Here is a 19863-nt window from a genome sequence, read left to right on the forward strand (position 1 = left end):
GGGATGTTTGAACAATGGTATCTTTGTCTCAATAATTTGAAAAAAAAGTCAGATTTTTTTGGGACAATTTTTGATTATTTTAAAATAGCTAATATTGGCTAGTGAAATCTGCCGGGCCCTAATAATACCATTATTAAAGGTAATTTGAGCACATTTGTTAATTCAGTCGTGTACTGGTAACCTGTCTCATTAATGAGAACCCAAGAAGTAGCTCCAGCTTCTAAAAAGTTGGTGACCCCTGCTGTTAAATACAGTGCTGTATACAACTATCTAGATTGTTGTATATCTTTCATTGTGATACTAACAATTAGTAGGGAGTGTGAAAGGTTGTTTGTCGTCAACGTCACATGCCAACCTTGTAGGTACCGCCTCCCAAAGGTACACCTAACTCTCATTTTAGAGTCGTTAACTTATTTGGTTGAACCTCCTCTCCCTCTTTTGATTGGCACAGAAGGGTGAGTTTACATTTTCAGAAAAAAAAGCAATATTGACAGTGACACCAAGATGCAGATCAGAAGTGTCAACAAAATGAGATGAGAAATGCTATGATTCATTTTTGCACTATGCCATCTTGAACTACCTCAGTTGACTTTTTCAGTGTCAGGCAGAGTACGCGAGAGTCACTCCTGTCATAAGGCAGACTAAAAAACATTCATACTTACAATACTCACTCACAATATAGTCTTCAATGAACCTAATGTGCATTTCTTTGGAAGGTAAATGGCAAATAGACTGAACTTATATTGTCAAAGTAAAGTTGATTGAGAAAAATAATTTAACGGTTACATGTTTAAGTCACACTAAATCTTAATCTCTGCATTTACTAAAATAATCTTTGTCATTTATATATGAAATGGCCAATGCTCCACTGCTGGAACTTTGAAAACAAATCCCACTTCACCACAGCAAGTCTGCTTTTTGTGTCATTTCTTGTGTTATATATTGGCAGTCCAATCTGTCCACCCTTTTTTAGTTTAGCCACTAGGTAGGCCTGTAAAATGAACTTTTATGTGCTATATAGACGAGTCACATACATTGATATATAACCCGCTTAGGCTTTCAAGTTGTTATTTTTAGGCTCACTCACACAGCATGTATACGGACAAATGTAAGGATGGTTTGCCAGCACTCGGCTGACTGCTATCCTGTTCCACTCAGGTGGCCAACGTTCATTGCAGCACATGCATGGGTGGCCTTGAGGCTATGACAGCTGCTTCCATGCAATGCTCCTTTAGATACCTCACTGTGTGTAGCTGTGCAGCATTCTTCTGATGCAGTTTTTATGCTCTTATCTCACTGTGAATTTGATTTAGTAAACATTCGGTCTATTGCTTCTCAGCCCACGCCTCCTCCACATCACATTCTCCAACTGTGTGGAGTCATCAAGGTGACGAGTAGATTTGCTAAGAGCTGAGAACAGCAGAAGGTGGGCTGCTATTTTTTTTTTAAATTGTATTTACCTCTTAAATTAATAAACGGTCTCTCCTTTTTGACTGCTTTGAGTGTCTACAATATATGAATTATAATATAAATACCGGAAAAAAACTAAAGTAACAATGAAAACTGTAATTAATGGATTGCACTGATAATAAAGAATCAAAAATGGAATTTGTCGAATTTGACCAGAGCATATTTTTTTTTCTTGAAGAGAAAGCATTTTAGATTTGCTTTACTTCCGGGTGACGTATGCGGAGGCAAACAAACATTTGGAGTGACGTATGCGGAACATCATTATCTCACTCTTTGAACCCAAACGCATTTTACAACTTAATCGAGTTCAAGTAAGTAACTATAACAAATTGTGTGCAATCCTCCATTTGTTCGTCTTTCGGAGTAAGTTTGCTTTTCAATGATTTGTTACGTAATCACGAGCCGTCATATGCTTAGCTGCTAGCATAAGCTGTGAAAGTTGATGCGTTTGAACGCGTGACTTTACCCAACATTACCAGTTATCGTTTCTTATCAACCCTTGTGGCGTTTATATTTATTGAACAAAATGTCCATGCTTTTAAAAAAAAATGTTCAGCTTGTTGAAAAAGATTTCTAATGAGGCAAAAAACCCTTTCAACAAATATGCTTCTGTTAATTGTAATACCCAAGAAATAAATGGAAGCAAACCATCTCACCACACGTATTTATTTATTAATGTAGCTGGATTGATTTACTTTTTAAATTGAAATCACTTTTGCTGTTGATGTATTTTTTTTAATGTATGGTGCATTCTATAGTTTTAATGAAGTTCATTTATTTTTATAATATCCATCCATCTATGCATTTATTTAAAAATTCCCTTTTCTTATAGCAGTTGTTCTTTGCATTTCAAGATCTTTAGAAGAATGAAGTGCAAACTGCAATTTATTATATAGATATCCAGATTTATGTAATTTGTTTTAGGTTTGTCTCAGCAATCAGTTTGTTTTCATTGCTCGTTGCCATAGCCCCACCTTAATTTCTGTACTTCTGTGACTGGTCTAGCAGGGTTGTCACATAACATGTCAACGAAACATACAGCCAAGCCTTCGCGGAGCAACAAAAAGAGTGAACTAGAACGAAAGCGAGACGAGCGGTCAGCGCGCCGGGCCCTCGCTAAGGCCCGTAAGAATCTTCCTCAGGATGATGATGACAGAGCAGAGTTTCTCAGTTTCTCCACTCAGCTGCAGGCAATGGGGCTGAAGCTGAGAGAAGTCCCCGGTGATGGGTAAGTTGCTGAATATATAGAAGACAAAAAAAATCATCTTGTTTGTTATGAATGCTTACATGCCTTTTCATGAATAATGTCTTGTGATGTGTTAAATAACCATCACCGTATTGAATAAAACACATACTGATAGTGGCAATACACTGGAGCATTTAGCGACTTAGCGCCAGGGGAGCTGTTCAGGGTATAAGGGTCTTCCTGATGGACACCACAATTGTGCCGCATCCTTTGCAATTCTGTTTGTCCACCAGTGGTGGAAAGTACTTCATTATTGTACTCAAGTAGATTTTTAGGTATCTGTAATTAAAAAAAAATAATACTTTTGCTTGTTTAAATTTTACTCCCTACATCTGAAAACAGAGTGGTGCCTTTCCATATTTGTTGATTGACGTTGCTTGTAAATGCATATCTCAAATCATCTTTCCCTCTGTTCCAGCCCCCCATAAAATACTAACAAAATTGTGCATAACATATTTTTTCACAAGAAAAATAGCACACTACAATGTTGTACTTCATATAAAATAAATAAATAACATGATTACAATACAATGTTATGAGTTAAACAGGTTGTGCCTCATGATTTTATGCATTCATTGTGTGGCTCCTCTTGGTGTGCGCACTTTGGCCAACATGGGGCAGTATAATTCATGAAGAAGACGGTCACCGCTGCTCAGTAAACGGCAGAATTATGAGTAGATTTTCATCAGACAGTGTGTCAATGTGTAATATATTTGTTTGATTTGACACTAAACTTGAACTAGAAATGGCAATAAACAGCTTGACGTCATTGTTGAACAACTGCTTCCAGCATTCCCAAATATGTTATCGAGATTCTTTATTCTTACTTATAGCATTTTATTCTCCTCAATAACTCACACATAATACATCCGATTTACACTGTTCAAACTACACTTGCTTCAAAAATTCACGCCTTCCGGGGTATTTAGCGTCTGAATCCACATTACTTACAGTACTCACACAGTATAACGCTAAATATCAACTTTTCCCCATTCATTTTCAATGGGACAGACATTAAACTTTTTATAAGTCCCACTTTCCACTCCCCTTATGCTAAGGTATGATTATGCTATGATAGTCAGTTGGTATGTATACCAACTGACTATCATAGTTCCACTTTTCCATCTAAATGAATGAAGGGTACTTTCAGATGCCATTTTTCCATATAAAATTCAACTTGCTTCAAAAAATTCACACCTCCTGGGTTCAAGTGTTCTTTTTTAATAATTTTTCTTTCAGCTATAATTAATGCTTTCTAATTTTCACATAATTTATCTTTCAATTTGCTTCATAAGCATTCAGCTTTCAGCACACGCAATTTCTGCAGAAATTGCACATAGTCTGGTTATAATTGTAATTGTCGTGAAGTTGGCTGCCACAATTTAGCGCTCGCAAGACAAAAAAAAACTGGCTGAGCAAGAGCTCTGATTAAAAAAAAAAAACGTAAATCGAGGTACCTCAGCATCTGTACTTTCCTATTTCTTACTTTGTCAAAATGTTACCTGCAGGAACTGCTTGTTCAGAGCTCTCGGGGACCAGTTAGAGGGTCATTCCCGATCTCACCTGGAGCTACGTCAGGAGACCGTCCAGTATATGATGTCCCATCGACAAGACTTCGAACCCTTTGTAGAGGACGATATTCCCTTCACGGAGCACTGTAAGAAAATGACCCCGCCGTTAACACTGTCACATTTGATGTTAAGTCAGGGTATCCCAAACTCAAGATGCGAGAGGCAGGTTACCCCATGGGCTAGTCTCCAATAAATCACAGGGCACATAGAGACAAATAAGCATTTACACTCACATTCACACTGACGGGCAGTTGAAAAAAAAAATTGAGTGAGTTTATTTTTTTGGTGGAAAAAAGAAAAAAAGACAAAGTTCTTGCAATTAATGTTGATTTGCTGTTCAGCAGTTTTGTGCCATCCTTGAAAGCAAATTTTTATGCACGAGCTCTTTGCATCGGGTGGGGGTGGATCACAGAATGTGGCTATTTTTGATTGTTTAAAGCTTTTGTTGTTGAAGGCTGGATCTTTCACACATGTTTTGAGAAATATATTAAGAATACAAGCACATATTTTGCACATATGTATATATTTTGTTCCTAATATTTATTATTTTTTATTTGTTTTTTTGGTTTTACCATCCATCTGGTTAGGAAGTGTGTGGGGGCCCCTGTGACCCCTTCCATGAAGTTGACCATCACTGATTTATGCTAATATGTATGTTTTTGGAATGTGGAAGTAAGTTTGAGTACTCAGAGGAATTCCACACAAGCACAAGAGGAACATGCAAACTCCAAAGAGAACAAGCTGAAATTCAAACCCACAACTTTTGACTGTGAGGCAGATGTGGTATAAAAAACATGTTCGACTGTGACCCAAGCTGACTAAAATAGATCGAAGTAAATGCAACAAACATGAAGCAAAAACCTTTTGATAAATCATTGTGTGCCTGCGTGATGATTAGAAAATTTTTACTTTTACAGTATATTTATTTTAATCGGCGACCCCCCCCAAAAAACTAGGTGTCAAAATTATTTAGCAAGTACCAATTTACAAATTATTCAACAAGTATTTCAATATTCAAGTAATAATTTAGAGCCATTTTTTGGGGCCAAATCCTCTGATTTCATCTTCTCAACAGAAATTATTCTCTGATTTCTGTAGTCTTTCACGAGAGAAGAAAGATTATCCTGTTATTTACTGCAAGTAAGACATTTTCAAACTTCTGATTTTACACTTGAAAACAGGGACAAACGCAGGCAAACTAAGACTTAACTATGCCACAAACGTGCACTGATAAGCATGGCAGCAAAACTAAGATAATTTGTTCATGTCGTGCAGTGTGTTCAGAAGGATAAAATCTTTCAAGCTATTTACACTTTTAAGAAACAAACAGAGCAGCTAAGAAACAAGTTTCAATTTCTGTGCATGTGTATTAACTAACACATAACCAATTTTGGTCCAAAATTTGGTAAACGTTGCATTTTGTGAAAAGACAACATATACGTTTGTTCCTTTCATGCCTAGTATCCAACCTGGCACAGCCTGGAACTTTTGCAGGCAATGACGCAATCGTGGCTTTTGCTCGCAGTCAGCAGGTGAAAGTGGTCATCCATCAGCTGAACACGCCACTTTGGGAGGTGAGGCTATGACTGTTTTTTTTCACCTTTTTTTTTTTTTTTACAACCTGAAGCAACCAATACTTATGCAAAAACAACCTTTATTCTTTTGATTTCCAATTTTTGTTTTTGCTGACAGATTAACGGCACAGAAAAGCAGATGTGTAGAGAACTACACATTGCGTACCGCTACGGGGATCATTACGACAGTGTGAGGCGCATCGGTGACAACTCAGAGAGCCGTGGTCAGCTACGCATTCAGGTATATATTGGGCGCAGGGAATGAAGTCTAATATGATTATCTTATTCATCCTGAATAGCACCAGGAGCAGTTTGACCAGTTTCAATATTTCTCATTATTAATTCAATTTTTTGACTGATAATTAAGGTATCTTAAACTCTTTGTTATTTTATCAGTCCATTTTCTATACCGCTTTCACTGAGGAGATATTATTTCAAGTATTCATGTACATAACATGTATTTGAGAAAGTAGATAATCCTAATTAAAGTGCTACCCCCCCCTACAATGAAATACAGTACATGTATTCTCAAAAATAGTTTTGCAACAATTTAACAAGCAAAAATAATACAAAGCAGGCTTTGCAGACTGTCCTAGGCTTGGAAACCTCACTCCCCACTCTTACCTGATTTGCAACATAAGCAGACCTATTATCAGGTACAGTTGAGGAAGACTTTTGTCCTACCGTATTTTATTTTATTTCCGGCAGCTTTTCTAATCAATATGGAAGTAAATGTATGCATGCAGAAAAAAACCCTGTGACATTAGTCAGTTAATCAAATTGTTTATTTTGTGATGTGGGAGTAATGTCTTTTAACAACTGCCGGTATGTGTGTTAAATTTTCATTTGGTTGCTTCATTGTACTGGCAAATTACATGAAAACTGACAACTGGGCTAAATTTGAGCATTTTCCCTCCTTTGCGATCAAAGTAATCAATTGCGTGATTACAGTAAACTCCGAACCGAACCAATCTGCGAATAGCAAAAATAATAGACACCAGCCGAAAGTGGGTTTGTCGTAGGGCCGGGTTTTAAAAAATCTAATAATCTATCGAATCGACTTTCCTTTTTGAGCCTGATATCTATTCATAAAACCATAAATCGATTATTTTAATATCACCCCCCCCCCCCCCCATAATTTCATAAGAAAATTTTAAAGGCCTTTTTTTGTATCTTACAGTTTTCTTGAAATGTATTGTTCACATGAATTTACAAGTGTTTTCTTACATTGATGAAAGACCTGACTTATTGAACTCAGAATTTGTATTTTACAATTATTTAATTAGAATTTAGGAAATATTTCCATGTCATCTTTGCTGATGTCAATGTTCGTGTAACACATAAGTGATTATCGACATGTCATCATCATTGCGCTTTTCCCCCCTTTTTTTTGTATCTGTGTGTGCTGGTGTTTGTGTGCATATTTGCGTGTGTGTGAGTGTGTGCTCATTATTTCAACTAAAAACTATTAAAAATCCCATACCGTTCACCTAAACCGAATACTTCAGAATCCCGCTAGAATCGTGAAGTTGTCAGGAGACCCGAGGAAGGATCAAAGAAAAGTGAAATCCAGCACCAACCAGACATCACCTACTACCCGCCAGGTTATCAACCAGAATCTTTCACCAACCCCAGAAACATCTAAATTCCAAAAAATTAGGGAGACTGAGGAAAGGAAGGAAGGAAGGATAGATGAAGCAGAGTGAGATCCACAGACAACAGCCTCCACCGATTCAGCGACCAGAGGAAGAAGCAGATTGTGTTTGAATTTTGTTACTTTCATTAATAAACTAAATCATTTAATCAGTTACGGCCTCTGCAAAATTTAATATGGAATTTGTCTGTGGAGTTTTTAATCATTCCCTTGATTTAAAGAAGAATTGATGTTCCATAATTAATCAATATCGATTGAATTGAAGCGGATCGAAACAAATTGGGAACAATCGAATCGAACTCTTGTGAATCAAAATCAAATCGATTGAGGAAATTAGAATCCATACCCAGCCTGAGTTTGTAGCATGTAGATGGCGGAAAAGCACTTAATACGGAAAGGACGATAATGAACCAACACCATGCATCTAGCATGTACACACAATCATAAACCCATGTTACATAAATGACTGTATTCAATGGTTACATTTTTAAATACAAACAAACCATCATCAGTGACGCTCATCAAAAGTATTGGCTGGCATACTAGCCTAAAAAGATTCCACCAGACGATCCCAAAGAAATCTATTTTCTCCTTTAGTCAGTGAGGTGCTGATGTCGTTTTACTTGTGCCGCTCGCGCAACTTGCAGGGCCAGCAGCAGGAATTCGAGGATGGTCAGAGCGAGACAGACGAGAAAAAACTTCACCGACATCCTCGGAATATGACAATATGATACTAGCCTCCATCGAGAACCAAGGAATGCAGATTCGGAGATTACATTTTTCTCATTGGCTGCAAGGAACTTTTGCAAAGGACAGGTAATAAGAATAACAAATAATATGCAAGAAATACTGAGAAAGCACTATTGATGAAGTTTGTTCTACATTACCAGGAAGGAACACTAGTGTGTTCTTCAGTTGATAAGGAGAACCCGTTCTACCTGAAAGCAGCCGCCATAAACCATGTAAACATTGAAGACAGCTAAGTGTCTGCAACAAACATGTACTTATTTTATTGCCATCTTCCAACTAAATTCAAAGCTATAGTTACCTGATCTTTGAATAACGTCTTTCAGCGGACTTGTACCAGAAATGATGGAACCCGGATTGCCTTCGAAGTTTTAGCTCATAAAGGCCAGGCAATGGTCATCAATTGTACTTTATAGCTTTTAGTGACCTGCTGATAAAAAGAAGTTTGATGGTTCTGGTGGGTAAGCGGACAGTTCTGCATATTCATGAAGACGTCATTCTTAGGGTCCAGCCTTGTAAAATGGGATACAGAAAAGGTTTGGGGGCGCGCGCCATTTTGGAATTCCTCAAATCGAAGCTTGGTATCAAAATAAAAACAGGTTTTTGTTAACGTTGACATTTTAGAGTCTTGTCAATCAAATTAGAGGCACAAGATGGGTGGGGCCAGACGGCTTATTGTTTAAAGGTCTCATATTATTCAACTTTTCCACATACTTAAAATAGTTCTCAAAGTTTGTGACATGCATTCGTTAAAATTGACTTGATCTAACATTTTTGCTGTCCTTAAATCAGCCAAAAAATGCTCTGTTCAAAACAGCCTGTTTTAGGGGTGTGTCCTATTTATGTAAATAGCTGCACCAGGCCACGCCTAGGCCATACCCTTTACTCTCGATGGGGCTGTGATTTCGGCTCCGGTAGCCGTATGCTAATGTTGTGAATGGAAACGACTCGGCGGCATTGGCAAGTAAAGTGAAGGCATTTTTTGATTACTTTATTAAGTGTAATCTTTTGCATGTTCAAATAAATCAGAATTGAGATCTCATGAAAAAGTTTCCCTTGCAAGGATTTTATTAAGAGCTCTTAAGACAGGAAAAAAAGCTTACATTCGAAAGGTGATGTTAAGCTTCCAGTGTGTCGAATATGGAAACACACAGTCGCTTTATACTAGTACAAAAGATTCTCCCCCCCTTAGACTTGACAAAGAATTAGTGTTCTTAATAAGCAGACACATGATACACTTGATATGATTATCTCAGCTCCCCACCAGCCGGAGAAATGATGTAGACAGGCTTTGACCTTGGACCTTCAGTTTTTACGACCAAATGACTAATGACATGAGAACTTGACAACTTTTAAAACATACACATTCTTATCTCAAGAGCTGGCAGGGAGTGAGAGGTTCCAATATATTTCACAAAATCATTATCACAGTGTTATTCATTTAACTACACATAGTTATATGGCATCTACATATACTGTACCTATAAGTAAATTAAAAAACAGTAAAAATATAAATTGAAAATGTTAAATGTTAACAAAAGCAGTGTGGTACAACCGTGCCATTTTGAGCCAGACATATTTTTTAAACATTTGAGAACTATTTTAATATGTGGAAAAGTGACATAACGTTTTACTGTAACTAAAAGTAGCATAACGTTACTAAGGACAGTATGTTGTAGTGTTATTTTGCCGTAACCGGCAACTCTCCTGCGAGCGTTATTTTGCTGTGAAAGTCTCTGATTTGCTGTGAATGCTTGTAGGCATTTATAAGCGGTTATGAGTACTACAACACTTAGCGGCTGGTTAGCATCACAAACTCGCGTCAACTAGGTGGCGAGTTGCCAGTCATGGCAAAAAAAAAACACCGCGGATTGTATCAAAGCTTTATCATATCTGACCTCTTGTAACCAAACAACCTCCACACGACAAATGTAGCTTCCACTTTAGGTACTAAAAATACACCGGTAATATGGTAGAAGGTATGACATGGCACATCTCTAATTGAAAGGATAGGAAGGAAGGCTAAAGCCAAATAAGATGTTAAACTTACATCTTTCGCGTTTGCAGTCGTGTCACACACCGTTGGGACCGATCCATTATGGTTGCAAATCCAGCTCTGAACAGGCTTTCACTAACAAAACAGTTCTTTGAGAAATGCTGTCGGTACACGTCAAAACCTTCAAAAATAAAATTGATCCACTGTCTTCTCAAAGACTCGAAGGAAGCAACCACTTTTTCCTGATCGTTGTTTCCCCATTGTTCTCCATGGAGCGTATGTGAGCAGGAAAAAAAATCTGCTTGAATTTCTGTGGGTGCGACAAACCTTTACCAGAGGGGGTGCCACTAACCCGAGGGGGCGGGGTCGAGTGCACTTCCGTGTCTTGTTGACGTCACCAAGTCACGGAAGTTTAATCTACCCGTTTGAAGCACACATTTTAGAGAGGAGGAGAAAGCTAAAGAAGTCGCGGACTGACTTTTTTCATACCTGGTTGGATTGTAGACAGGCCGAGGATGCATGTTATTGACAGAAAACCCCACTAAAGTGCATTTTCTTACTATGAGACCTTTAACATTCAACATTTTCCAGTCTTTCCCTGTTCTGCGAGAAAAATTAGCGACTTCAAACCAAATGTTTCTGTCATTGTCAGGTGTCCAACAAGCAGAGAAAAGAGGACAAGCGACAAGAGAAGAAGCGGCGTCAAGAGGAACGAAATCGACACAAAGTCCTCAACAACAGAGGGGACCAGAACCAGAATCTACCGGAGGCTGTCACTTTAATACCAGCCCTTAACACACTCAGTATATGAGTCTGCCACATGGACAAAGAAAAATGACTGCTGCCAGGTGAAGGAGGCTTTCCCACAAGAATTTGTACAAATTTAACTCAAGAGTCCCAGAGGGTGACTTTGCGACAAACGTTAAGTGCCTGCAAACGCGGGACAGACCTCATCTTGAGTGTTCTTGCGTTCACGTCAAGTTCAATACCTGATTTGCAGGTGTGTGGTTAACATACAATTATTTCATGAAGCATTTTTTCGTTCATTTTGCCACACTTTTAATTCACTTTGATTTTCCTGACCAAAGGAAGAAAAACGAGTCAGACCACAAACTGTTATGCACCCCGTTGACAAGGACTTGTACTCTAAATGCAGATTCCACATTATCATTTGTCATCCATTATTTATTTATTCATCCATCTCATTTTTGGCATTCATAGCAATACAAAAGCATTGCTTAATTGGTTGCCAAATGTTGTAAAAATAACCAAACTATATAAATAACTACCCAGGTTGGGCAGTTAACAAAAATAAAATAAAAGCAGTTTGTTGTTCAATGCTTTATTAGGCTACATACTGGTTAATGATACTTTTTTTCTTCCAGTTTGTCCATCTGTGAAGGTTAGATAACCCTTATGTGGACTGACTTCATGGTTGGCAATGCGGTCGGATGGGAGTAAAAAAAACTACTTAAAATCCATATATGAACACCTTCATTGCTTATGGGAATGCTTAAACCCCACTTATGACTCAATTTAACTGTTCTCAAAATGGAGCTGAATGGCAGAAGTCACAAAAAGTTTTAAAATTTTTTTATTTCTAAGGACATCCACTTCTATGCCTCTGCATTATGCATGGAAACAGTTCAAATGAAAGGACTGTAATGACAAGTTTGTTCTATATCATTTATTTGGTTGTTACTAACATAACTATGAGATATTTTTTTCAAAAATCATTTCCAGTTCCATTCTAAGTCACTACGCACTGAATGCGTTGCGACTTAAATAACAATGGCGGTGTACGTCCAAATAAAGTTTTACAAAATGTATTCAACTGGAAATTATTTTTGAAAAATGAATCTCATAGTCGTTAGCAACAACCAAATAAATAATCTAGAGCAAACCTGTCACTACAATCGGGATTCCTTTTATTTCAATTGCATAAGGCCCACCAGCCCAACATTGGAGTTTTGCGGCAGTGGAGCTGTAACTGCACGGTTGTCACGTGTAATGGAACGGAGGACACGGAGCCCCCTTGAGATGATGCAGCATAACTCACTTAGCCTATTATTCCGGAAACATAACCTAATTAGACACTATTGACTCTTAGCGGAACCATGCCAGCTTCACGTCATTGGAGATAAGAGTCATTGGACTGGGAGGTGACGTTAAACCATGTCGCCCCTTTCAGCTAATCTAATTGGACACCAGCACGGAACACTGACCAAGAATAGCGAGCAGAGTCTGGTTACGGTCAAATACATCCAGACATTTCGGAATGTCAGGAAAATGGAACATAAAATATAGATTGACATTCAATAGCACCAACATTGTCAAACGTTCTAAGAATTTCTCACCACCATATTTATAAAAAAATGTCCTACTTCGCTCTGAATAATTTATTGATTGCCTAATTTTGTTCCTAATCCAGTTCCGTAACTCATTCACTCCCAGCCATTTTCACTGAAGCAATCCCCTTCACCCCTGGCTGTTTTACTCGATTTTGACTGATTTTGCAAGGCCCACAGAATATTGTGTTCAATTGCTATAAAATAGATGGAACCTACCAAAATAAATATTAGTCTCTTCTTTCATCAGGAAAAAAAAGGTTTTTGTTTCCGTTTTGCAGCAATTAGCATTAGAATATAGCTAGGTTTCATTATTATTCACAAATCTATTTAGAATTGTGAGTAAATGAGCTTCTTTTCAACATGGCCCTGGTTGATCATTTGCTTTGCTGCCACCTGCTGGCTGTTTGTGTAATACCTTCCATTTCTTTAACCGTTCTTTGCAGTTGAGAGGCTGCATCAGAGCCTTCTGTATGCTCTAGCATAAAAAACAAACATAAATACGCCTTTGGGGCACTTAAAACATTTAAAATAAAATGTATTTATACGTTTTGGGGGAGCAAATGAGTTAACGTGAAATGCACATTTCTTGAAAAATATGTTTTCAAAGCATATTTTGATTTCTATAAAAGTGGGTTAACGAGCATTGGTTATCTCTTTGCATTTTGTTTTGTGAACTTGTTTCAGTATAATATTCAGGAATAAGGCTGCTAATTGTCTACATTGCTGCCTGTTGCCCAAAGAAAAACATGCTAGGAATTAGTGCAACGTTTTTCTTTTTTAGAAATTAAATGTCCATGGCTTCCAATTGGCTTAGCAATTGTTTTAATTTGTTTTATTTCATTTACCTAAGCACAATAAAATAACTGTCACCAGGCTTAGACTTGCTGATCACCATAAAGAAAAAAGTCCACTTTAGGAAATAAATGTTGACTTTATTAAAAGGCCATAAAAACAGAAGTTAATGAAGAGAGCTGCTGGTAAACGGCCAAGTGACAGGAAACGATCAACACGGGTCCAGCGTCATCATTCATATTTGCTCTTGGCTGGAAATATAAAGTCATTCAGCATCGTTAACTTCCCTCCTCAGTCTGTTCTCAAAGATTCACCTTTCCAAAGGTTGGCTCCTCTAAGTTTGACTTTCTTTTGTCATTATAAAACAACTGCGACTTGTATGACAAAGAATCAATAAGTATGGTGGGAGGAAGTCAGAAATCCTGCCTAATGTTCTCCTTGTTCTCGTCTCCCTGCTGCTGCCTGAGCTGGCCCACTTCATTTTCCAGATGTATGATGGCTCGCTCGATCTCGTAGTTCTTGCTGACCAGCGACACCCAACTGTTGGGGGACAAGATGCGGCAAATCTTAGCCTTCTGGATACGAACAAATGAAACTCAATGAAATGCATGCGGCTTGTCACGCGACATACTTTGACTCCAGCTCTCGCAGTTTGGCTCCTCCGGCTAACTGGTCATTTTTACGCTGCCAATTCAGATCTTGAATTTTTTTCCTATTTGTGACAGAAGTCAAATGAAATGATTAACGTGTTCATTTAACTTCACTGTGACAGAACCTTTTTAGGCGACAGTTCACCTGAACTTCTGAAGTTCCTTTTGAGCCATCTCGATCATGAAGGCCAGGGTACTGGAGGAGGAAGAATGAATTCCTTTTAGGTCAAAGTCCAAATTTTTCTAAAGGGAAAAAGTAACCTTCACATACTCGTTGTAGACTTTCCACGCGTTTGTTCCATACTGTGACATGAGCTCCAGGTTCTCGATGCGGACCGCCTGGTGCTCTAGCTGGGCCATGGAGTTGTTCACACACTCCTGCCAAGCTGTAATGTCGTTCTTCTGACCTGAAGAGGGCGCTGGCAGCTCATACCTAGAGGAAAGACGACGTCATATGATGAAATCAAATTTAAAGATGCATCCATTTTCTTCCGCTTAACGCTAGTTGGAGTAATGGGGACAGGGAGTTAAATATGGCAGCTCATCAAACTGCATCTAGAAATTCTTTCCAGAGAGATATCATGGACAAAGCTGGATAGGGGTACTCGAGGACCAGGGTTGAGAACCACTGTTTTAGCACATGTTCATCTTTAGCATAATTGCTCTCAGCCTTGGTCTCCATTGTGAACCTACTACTAAAGATTTTTTTGTTTGTTTTTTTAAACATGCAAGGTACTTTGTCTTCAACGACTTACTTCAGGTATTCTTTATCAGAATAAGTAGTACAACCCCCCCCCCCCCCCCCCCACACACACACACACACACACACACACACACACACACACACACACACACACACACACACACACACACACACACACACACACACACAACAGTGCAGAACTGACCTCTTCATGCTCAGGAGCTCAATGGGTTGTCGTGCTGCTAGGCGATCAAATTCATTTTTCATAGTTTTAGTCTGGAGGATGACAAGAGGCAAGGTTTAGATTTTTGTCACTGCAGGACCTCTAAAGGCAATTTTAGGGATGTACTGTGTTTGTCACCTCAAAAGCAGAAAAGTCAGGAGTAGGTAGGTAGCTCAGGTAGTTCTTGGTTGGTCTGTATCTTCTGGTCTCCTCCTCCACTAATGCCGCCGCCTGAGAATCAGATCACATTTTGGATTAAATTAGAGGGAGGGAGATAGATGGTTTAGGATACCACCCGTCTTCCCCAACAAACAATGCCACCCTGAAGTCCATTAGTCCAAAGAGACTCACTGAAAAAAAAAACAATACTATTTTTCAATAATGAGATTTGCTTTTTTTTCCCTGCTAAGAAGAAATACAGCCATTAAAAGCCTTTTTTTTGTGGAAAAGCATATGGAGATTTTATTTTAGGCAGTGGTTATTTTGCCGCGACCGGCAACTCTCCTGCTAGTGTTATTTTGTTGTGAATAGCTCTGATTGGTCAATCGTCGTACACCATCTCGTCAAGACAGACACACCTCGCTAAACACAACAAGACATGGCAATGTCAGTTCCAATTGCATAACTGTTCAATTATTCAGTAGATGTGAAAAAAACGGTTCATTTATAACAAAATAAATTTTAAACATAGTAAATAAATATTACATAGCGGTATTTGAACCTGTGATGCTAATAGCCGTAGCACAGATTTCAAAATCCTTTCAAAACTCTGCTACTGGTCTCTTAATGGTTTGTGTCCAGGATAGATATAAAAAAAATGCTGATTGAATATATAAACCCAGCAGGGCTCTGATATCTGCAGACTTGGGTCAATTAGTGGAACCCAGAGTTCAAGGTAAACATGGTGAAGCTGCATTTAGCTGTAATGCTGCACACAAATGGAATAAACTGTCAACAGAAGTAAAGTCAGCCCAGAGTGTAAATGCTGTTCCAGCCTGGCACGAGCTCGTAGTGGTACACATTTATAGGCGCTGAATTTATACTTCCTAATAATAATTTACACAGTTCTTGTGCAATTCACAACTAAATAATGTTAAGCCACTGGCTAATTGCCGGTAAAGGCAAAACAACCACTTAATTTATTTTAAGATCATATGGCTCAGCCTCGGTCCAATCTAACCTGCTTTCAAAATTCTAATTCAGATACAACGACCGTTAGTATTATATTGAACTGCTGATATATGATCGAAAGATATGCAGTACACTAATGAAACCAAACGAATAATACCCACAGTATCTTAGCACACCGTTAGCACACCCTATCCAGCTTGTTTTCCATGTCTCCCCAGCCAAAGGCAGCCTTTGGAAAACAAGCTGGATAGGGGTACTCGAGGACCAGGGTTGAGAACCACTGTTTTAGCACATGTTCAGTTTTAGCATAATTGCTCTCCGATTACAATACGCTTTACTCACAGCTTCTCTGACACCGGCAGCATCGTAACCTTGGTCAAAATATGGTAATGCATCAACAAACACTTCACCCGCAACTGAGGCAGTCCCAGACATGTTAATCTAGATGAAATAATTCCAATTCGCAATCGTAATCTCTTGTTAAACTGAGCCGCTTTTTTTGACGTGTATTTATTTCCGGTTATTTCTTCTTCGCATTAGAGGAACTGCTTTTAAGTTACAATGACTGCTCTCTAGCGGTGAGGGTGCTTTTAATCAGAAACTACCTAAAAAAAAAAAAAAAAAACTCAAGAATAGTAAACTAATGTGCTTTATTATTTCAATCCCTCAAACTCAAACAGAACTGTGAGGTGGATGTGCAGTCCAACGTGCGCCCTTTCCATCCAACCACCCACTTCTACTATTTCAACTTGGCAACATATCTTACAATAGTCTTCCTTAAACGTGCACTATGCACATTACAGATGGACAAACTGTACAGTGTTCACAGTAGATTTCACTCTAAAATATTATTTGGTCCCAGCCTAGAGTAAAACTGACACTTTTTACATTTACTCTTGAATATTTTAGTCTCTTCCAACTGTAAATTTTACTCAGTTTAGACTAGGACCAAATGCTTTTTAGAGTAAAATGCACTCTATGAAATTTACTGTTGAAATGTCTCTCTTTGTATTCATTTTAAATACACTTAGTATAAAACAATATAGTGGTATAATAATTTATTTGTTTAATATTTAAAACATAAGTTCCACCGGCTAATATGTCATAAAAAATATATAATTAATTTAATGAGGCACCCCCCGAAGGCTGCATTGTGCAGTCCCACCTACTTCAAATCGTGTTATTTTACTTTACTTTACACAGCAATGAAGTGGTATTTACTTTACAGTCCTCTCATTTGACTTTCACTTCCCACAATGTCCTCCTCTGTGGGTCTCAAGTGAACCGATGCATCATAATAGCGCTTCCTTTTGGTCGGGAACAACGGCATGCTGAGCATCAAGGTATGATCGGAACATGAAAGTGTAAACACCTATTGCAAAACACTACGAAAAATTCTAGCGGCGGGGTAACAACATGGCGTCTGTATGTCATGTGACTAGCAGTTCAACCATTTATCAAGAGTTATAATTGAAAATACAAATATAATTGATTTTAATTATAAGCCTGTACAACGTGAATGGGCTTTAAATAATATTATTATCGATTTTAACTCCTGATAAAACAGGGCCCATAATGTGGAAATGAGTTATTGTATAGTAGGGCTGGGTGGATTTTGTGTTGTAAATAAAAGTTCTAAATGTTGTACATGCACAATTGAAAGCCATTGATCAAATTTAAAAGAAAAGATGACATTTGGTTGTCAGTTACACTGAAATCACGTTTAAATTAAAAATTTAGGACCATAGATTCATTATGACAAACAAATTACAGAGGAACCCGTTAAGATACAGTCATTGGTACCATGAAAAATTGGCTTTATTATCAAGTATCTTGCTTGCTATATCAGGAGCCAAAGACAGGAGATAAAGCAAATACATGTAATCAGATCTCTTATTTGAACATATTATGTGTTATGTATGAACACACTGATACATTTCCAGCATTCACAACGTTGAAAATCAAAATGTATGTACAGAAAAAAGCCTGTATCATGCATGCAGTGTATTATTTATATTATCAGCTTGTCAATAACATCAAAGGTTAAAAATTAAAACAAGGGGGGAAATATAAAATAAACTGTAAATCTAGTTTGTGAAAGAAAGTTAATTTGCGCACACAACGATAGGCATGCTCGTGTGCTACACGCATGTCACCCAGGGTAACAACATGGCGTCCATGTTTTCAGTTTGTCAAGAGCGCCTTCTAGTGGTAATACGGAGCACTGCACTGGCCTATTTTACAGATTCGTCGAATCGTCACTCCATGTTACTGTTTTTGTGATTTGGCGTGATTATACCGCGAGCATGATGTAGGTGCATGACGTTAAAAATGACGCTACACGTAATGGCGACGTACGTCTGTTTGAAATGTCATACATGGATTAAGAGCGACAGAAAAACGGAAGCTCACGAGGCTCTCGCTCTGACGTCATGACGCACGGACGTAGTCGTGGCTTGGTAAGTCACGTAGGACGTCCAAGCGGTTCAAAGAGGAAGGAAGATGGCGGATAACAAAGACGTCGACGGTATGGAACCGTCACCAAATCCGGAGCCTCCTCCTTCGGCGCAAGAAAACGTGCAGGAGGGGACCCAACCCGAAACTGCGCCTGCGGTCAATGAAAGCGAAACAAAGGAAGCGGAGGACACCGAGCCGCTTATTGCTACTCACGGGGCGACGACAGCCACCGGCGAAGGAGGCGTTGAGGTTAGCATCAGCAATGTTAGCGGCAGCAGCGCCGCTAGCCCTATGGATACTAGCCCAAACAACGCCGAGCCGAGTCCCGCGGAAGCCCCCGCTGCTGGCGATGCCGCTGTCAGTGGACTCGTCTCACAAATGTCCCCACCTCCCACCGCCCCGGCGACTACGCCGGCACAGACTCCCATTAATTTATTGGATACGTGCGCAGTATGTAAACAAAGTCTTCAGAGCCGAGAATGCGAACCAAAGCTTCTACCTTGCTTGCACTCGTTTTGCCTGAAATGTATCCCGCAACCAGAGAGGCAGATCAGCATGCAGGTGCCTGGACCACACGGGCAAGCCAGCACACATATTGGTGAGTGTTTCATTTATTGCACGTACGTCGTTGTTAGACCTATTTTACGGGGCTTAAGCCTAAACCCTTAAATATATATAGTATACAGAAGCAAAATGAACTAAATATTCATGCACATAACCTCATTATTAAATAAATAAAATAATAAATCTGTTGGTTTCCCTTTACTTCCAAGTGTAAGGTCGTCCAAGATTCTCGTGTGTTTTGTTTTATTCATTTTTCCCTTTCGGACGCATTATTACAGGTTACATCGATCACATCATATCATTTGCATCATTGACATCCGATAGAAGGGATGACGGGTAGAAGCCATAGCTGATTAGTAACCCGTCCCCATCGGTTTTTACTACACGCTAGGGCTGGGCAATAAATCAAATTAATTTGATACATAGTCATATTAAAAATCGAATTGTTGAAAATTTGCTAAATCATGGAATCGAGTTTTGTCTTTTGGATTATTAAAAGCTGTTGTTCTTATGTTCTGTTACATCCAAATATTTTTGTGAGTTGTAATTTTGTGTCAGAATGCAGGATGGGTGGTTTACAAGACGTGTTTACAATAGCTACCAACTACTTAATTATGGCATTTAAGCACTAACTATGAATGCTAAGTTTATGATAAAACTGAATCAGAATCAGTATACATGATTGTTGTCTGAACATTTTGGACAGGAATTATTTTTGAATAAATGAGACCTTT

At 38.6% G+C, this 19863-nt stretch overlaps 4 protein-coding genes across 10 annotated transcripts in view; 2 read left to right on the plus strand and 2 right to left on the minus strand.

Moving 5' to 3' along the window:
- Positions 1–12690, minus strand: part of atp13a2 (ATPase cation transporting 13A2) — a 59638-nt gene extending 46948 nt beyond the window's left edge. Inside the window, exon 1 of the mRNA XM_077578076.1 lies at positions 12681–12690. The gene's annotated coding sequence lies outside the window, so the exon portion shown is untranslated. The remainder of the gene's footprint in view (positions 1–12680) is intronic.
- otud3 (OTU deubiquitinase 3) lies at positions 1739–11611 on the plus strand. 2 transcript variants are annotated; one of them, XR_013295586.1, is made up of 7 exons: positions 1739–1833; positions 2479–2698; positions 4225–4373; positions 5749–5861; positions 5980–6102; positions 8163–8331; positions 10911–11056. XR_013295586.1 is itself a non-coding variant. In XM_077578102.1 (6 exons), the coding sequence occupies exons 2-6, from the start codon at positions 2493–2495 to the stop codon at positions 11067–11069; spliced, it is 750 nt and encodes a 249-aa protein (XP_077434228.1). In that variant the 5' UTR covers positions 1742–1833; positions 2479–2492; the 3' UTR covers positions 11070–11611. The 2 variants fall into 2 exon arrangements, 1 of the variants encoding a protein (XP_077434228.1); XM_077578102.1 differs by lacking the exon at positions 8163–8331 and having other exon boundaries at positions 1742–1833; positions 10911–11611.
- An 830-nt stretch (positions 12691–13520) lies between the features above and the next one.
- On the minus strand, positions 13521–18921 carry bcas2 (BCAS2 pre-mRNA processing factor). Of its 2 annotated transcripts, none has more exons than XM_077578276.1 (7): positions 18779–18921; positions 15116–15208; positions 14960–15030; positions 14323–14484; positions 14197–14247; positions 14033–14113; positions 13521–13941 (listed from the first exon to the last, which is right to left on the minus strand). In XM_077578276.1, exons 3-7 carry the CDS (start codon positions 15019–15021, stop codon positions 13815–13817), a joined length of 483 nt encoding a protein of 160 aa, XP_077434402.1. In that variant the 5' UTR covers positions 15022–15030; positions 15116–15208; positions 18779–18921; the 3' UTR covers positions 13521–13814. The 2 variants fall into 2 exon arrangements, with proteins under 2 accessions (XP_077434402.1, XP_077434393.1); XM_077578267.1 differs by lacking the exon at positions 18779–18921 and adding an exon at positions 16451–16657.
- The window catches only part of trim33 (tripartite motif containing 33), a 35213-nt gene continuing 33929 nt past the window's right edge, over positions 18580–19863 (plus strand). For all 5 annotated transcript variants that reach the window (XM_077578220.1, XM_077578238.1, XM_077578230.1 and 2 more), the window contains exon 1: positions 18580–19163. In XM_077578220.1, the coding sequence (XP_077434346.1) occupies positions 18611–19163 (553 nt within the window). In that variant the 5' untranslated portion in view covers positions 18580–18610. The remainder of the gene's footprint in view (positions 19164–19863) is intronic.

The sequence above is a fragment of the Vanacampus margaritifer genome, chromosome 1 (genome assembly GCF_051991255.1).
Source record: "Vanacampus margaritifer isolate UIUO_Vmar chromosome 1, RoL_Vmar_1.0, whole genome shotgun sequence".
NCBI lineage: Eukaryota > Metazoa > Chordata > Actinopteri > Syngnathiformes > Syngnathidae > Vanacampus > Vanacampus margaritifer.

What these genes read in the sequence shown, in the direction of transcription:
- bcas2 (XM_077578267.1), bottom strand. Translation starts at nt 16,543, where the DNA reads ATGTCTGGGACTGCCTCAGTTGCGGGTGAAGTGTTTGTTGATGCATTA. An exon ending in CTGCCGGTGTCAGAGAAGCT is followed by an intron (nt 15,209 to 16,450) that starts GTGAGTAAAGCG and finishes TCTGATTCTCAG; the next exon opens with GCGGCGGCATTAGTGGAGGA. An exon ending in GCGTGGAAAGTCTACAACGA is followed by an intron (nt 14,248 to 14,322) that starts GTATGTGAAGGT and finishes TTCCTCCTCCAG; the next exon opens with TACCCTGGCCTTCATGATCG.
- otud3 (XM_077578102.1), top strand. Translation starts at nt 2,493, where the DNA reads ATGTCAACGAAACATACAGCCAAGCCTTCGCGGAGCAACAAAAAGAGT. An exon ending in TATTCCCTTCACGGAGCACT is followed by an intron (nt 4,374 to 5,748) that starts GTAAGAAAATGA and finishes TTTCATGCCTAG; the next exon opens with TATCCAACCTGGCACAGCCT. An exon ending in GTGGTCAGCTACGCATTCAG is followed by an intron (nt 6,103 to 10,910) that starts GTATATATTGGG and finishes TGTCATTGTCAG; the next exon opens with GTGTCCAACAAGCAGAGAAA.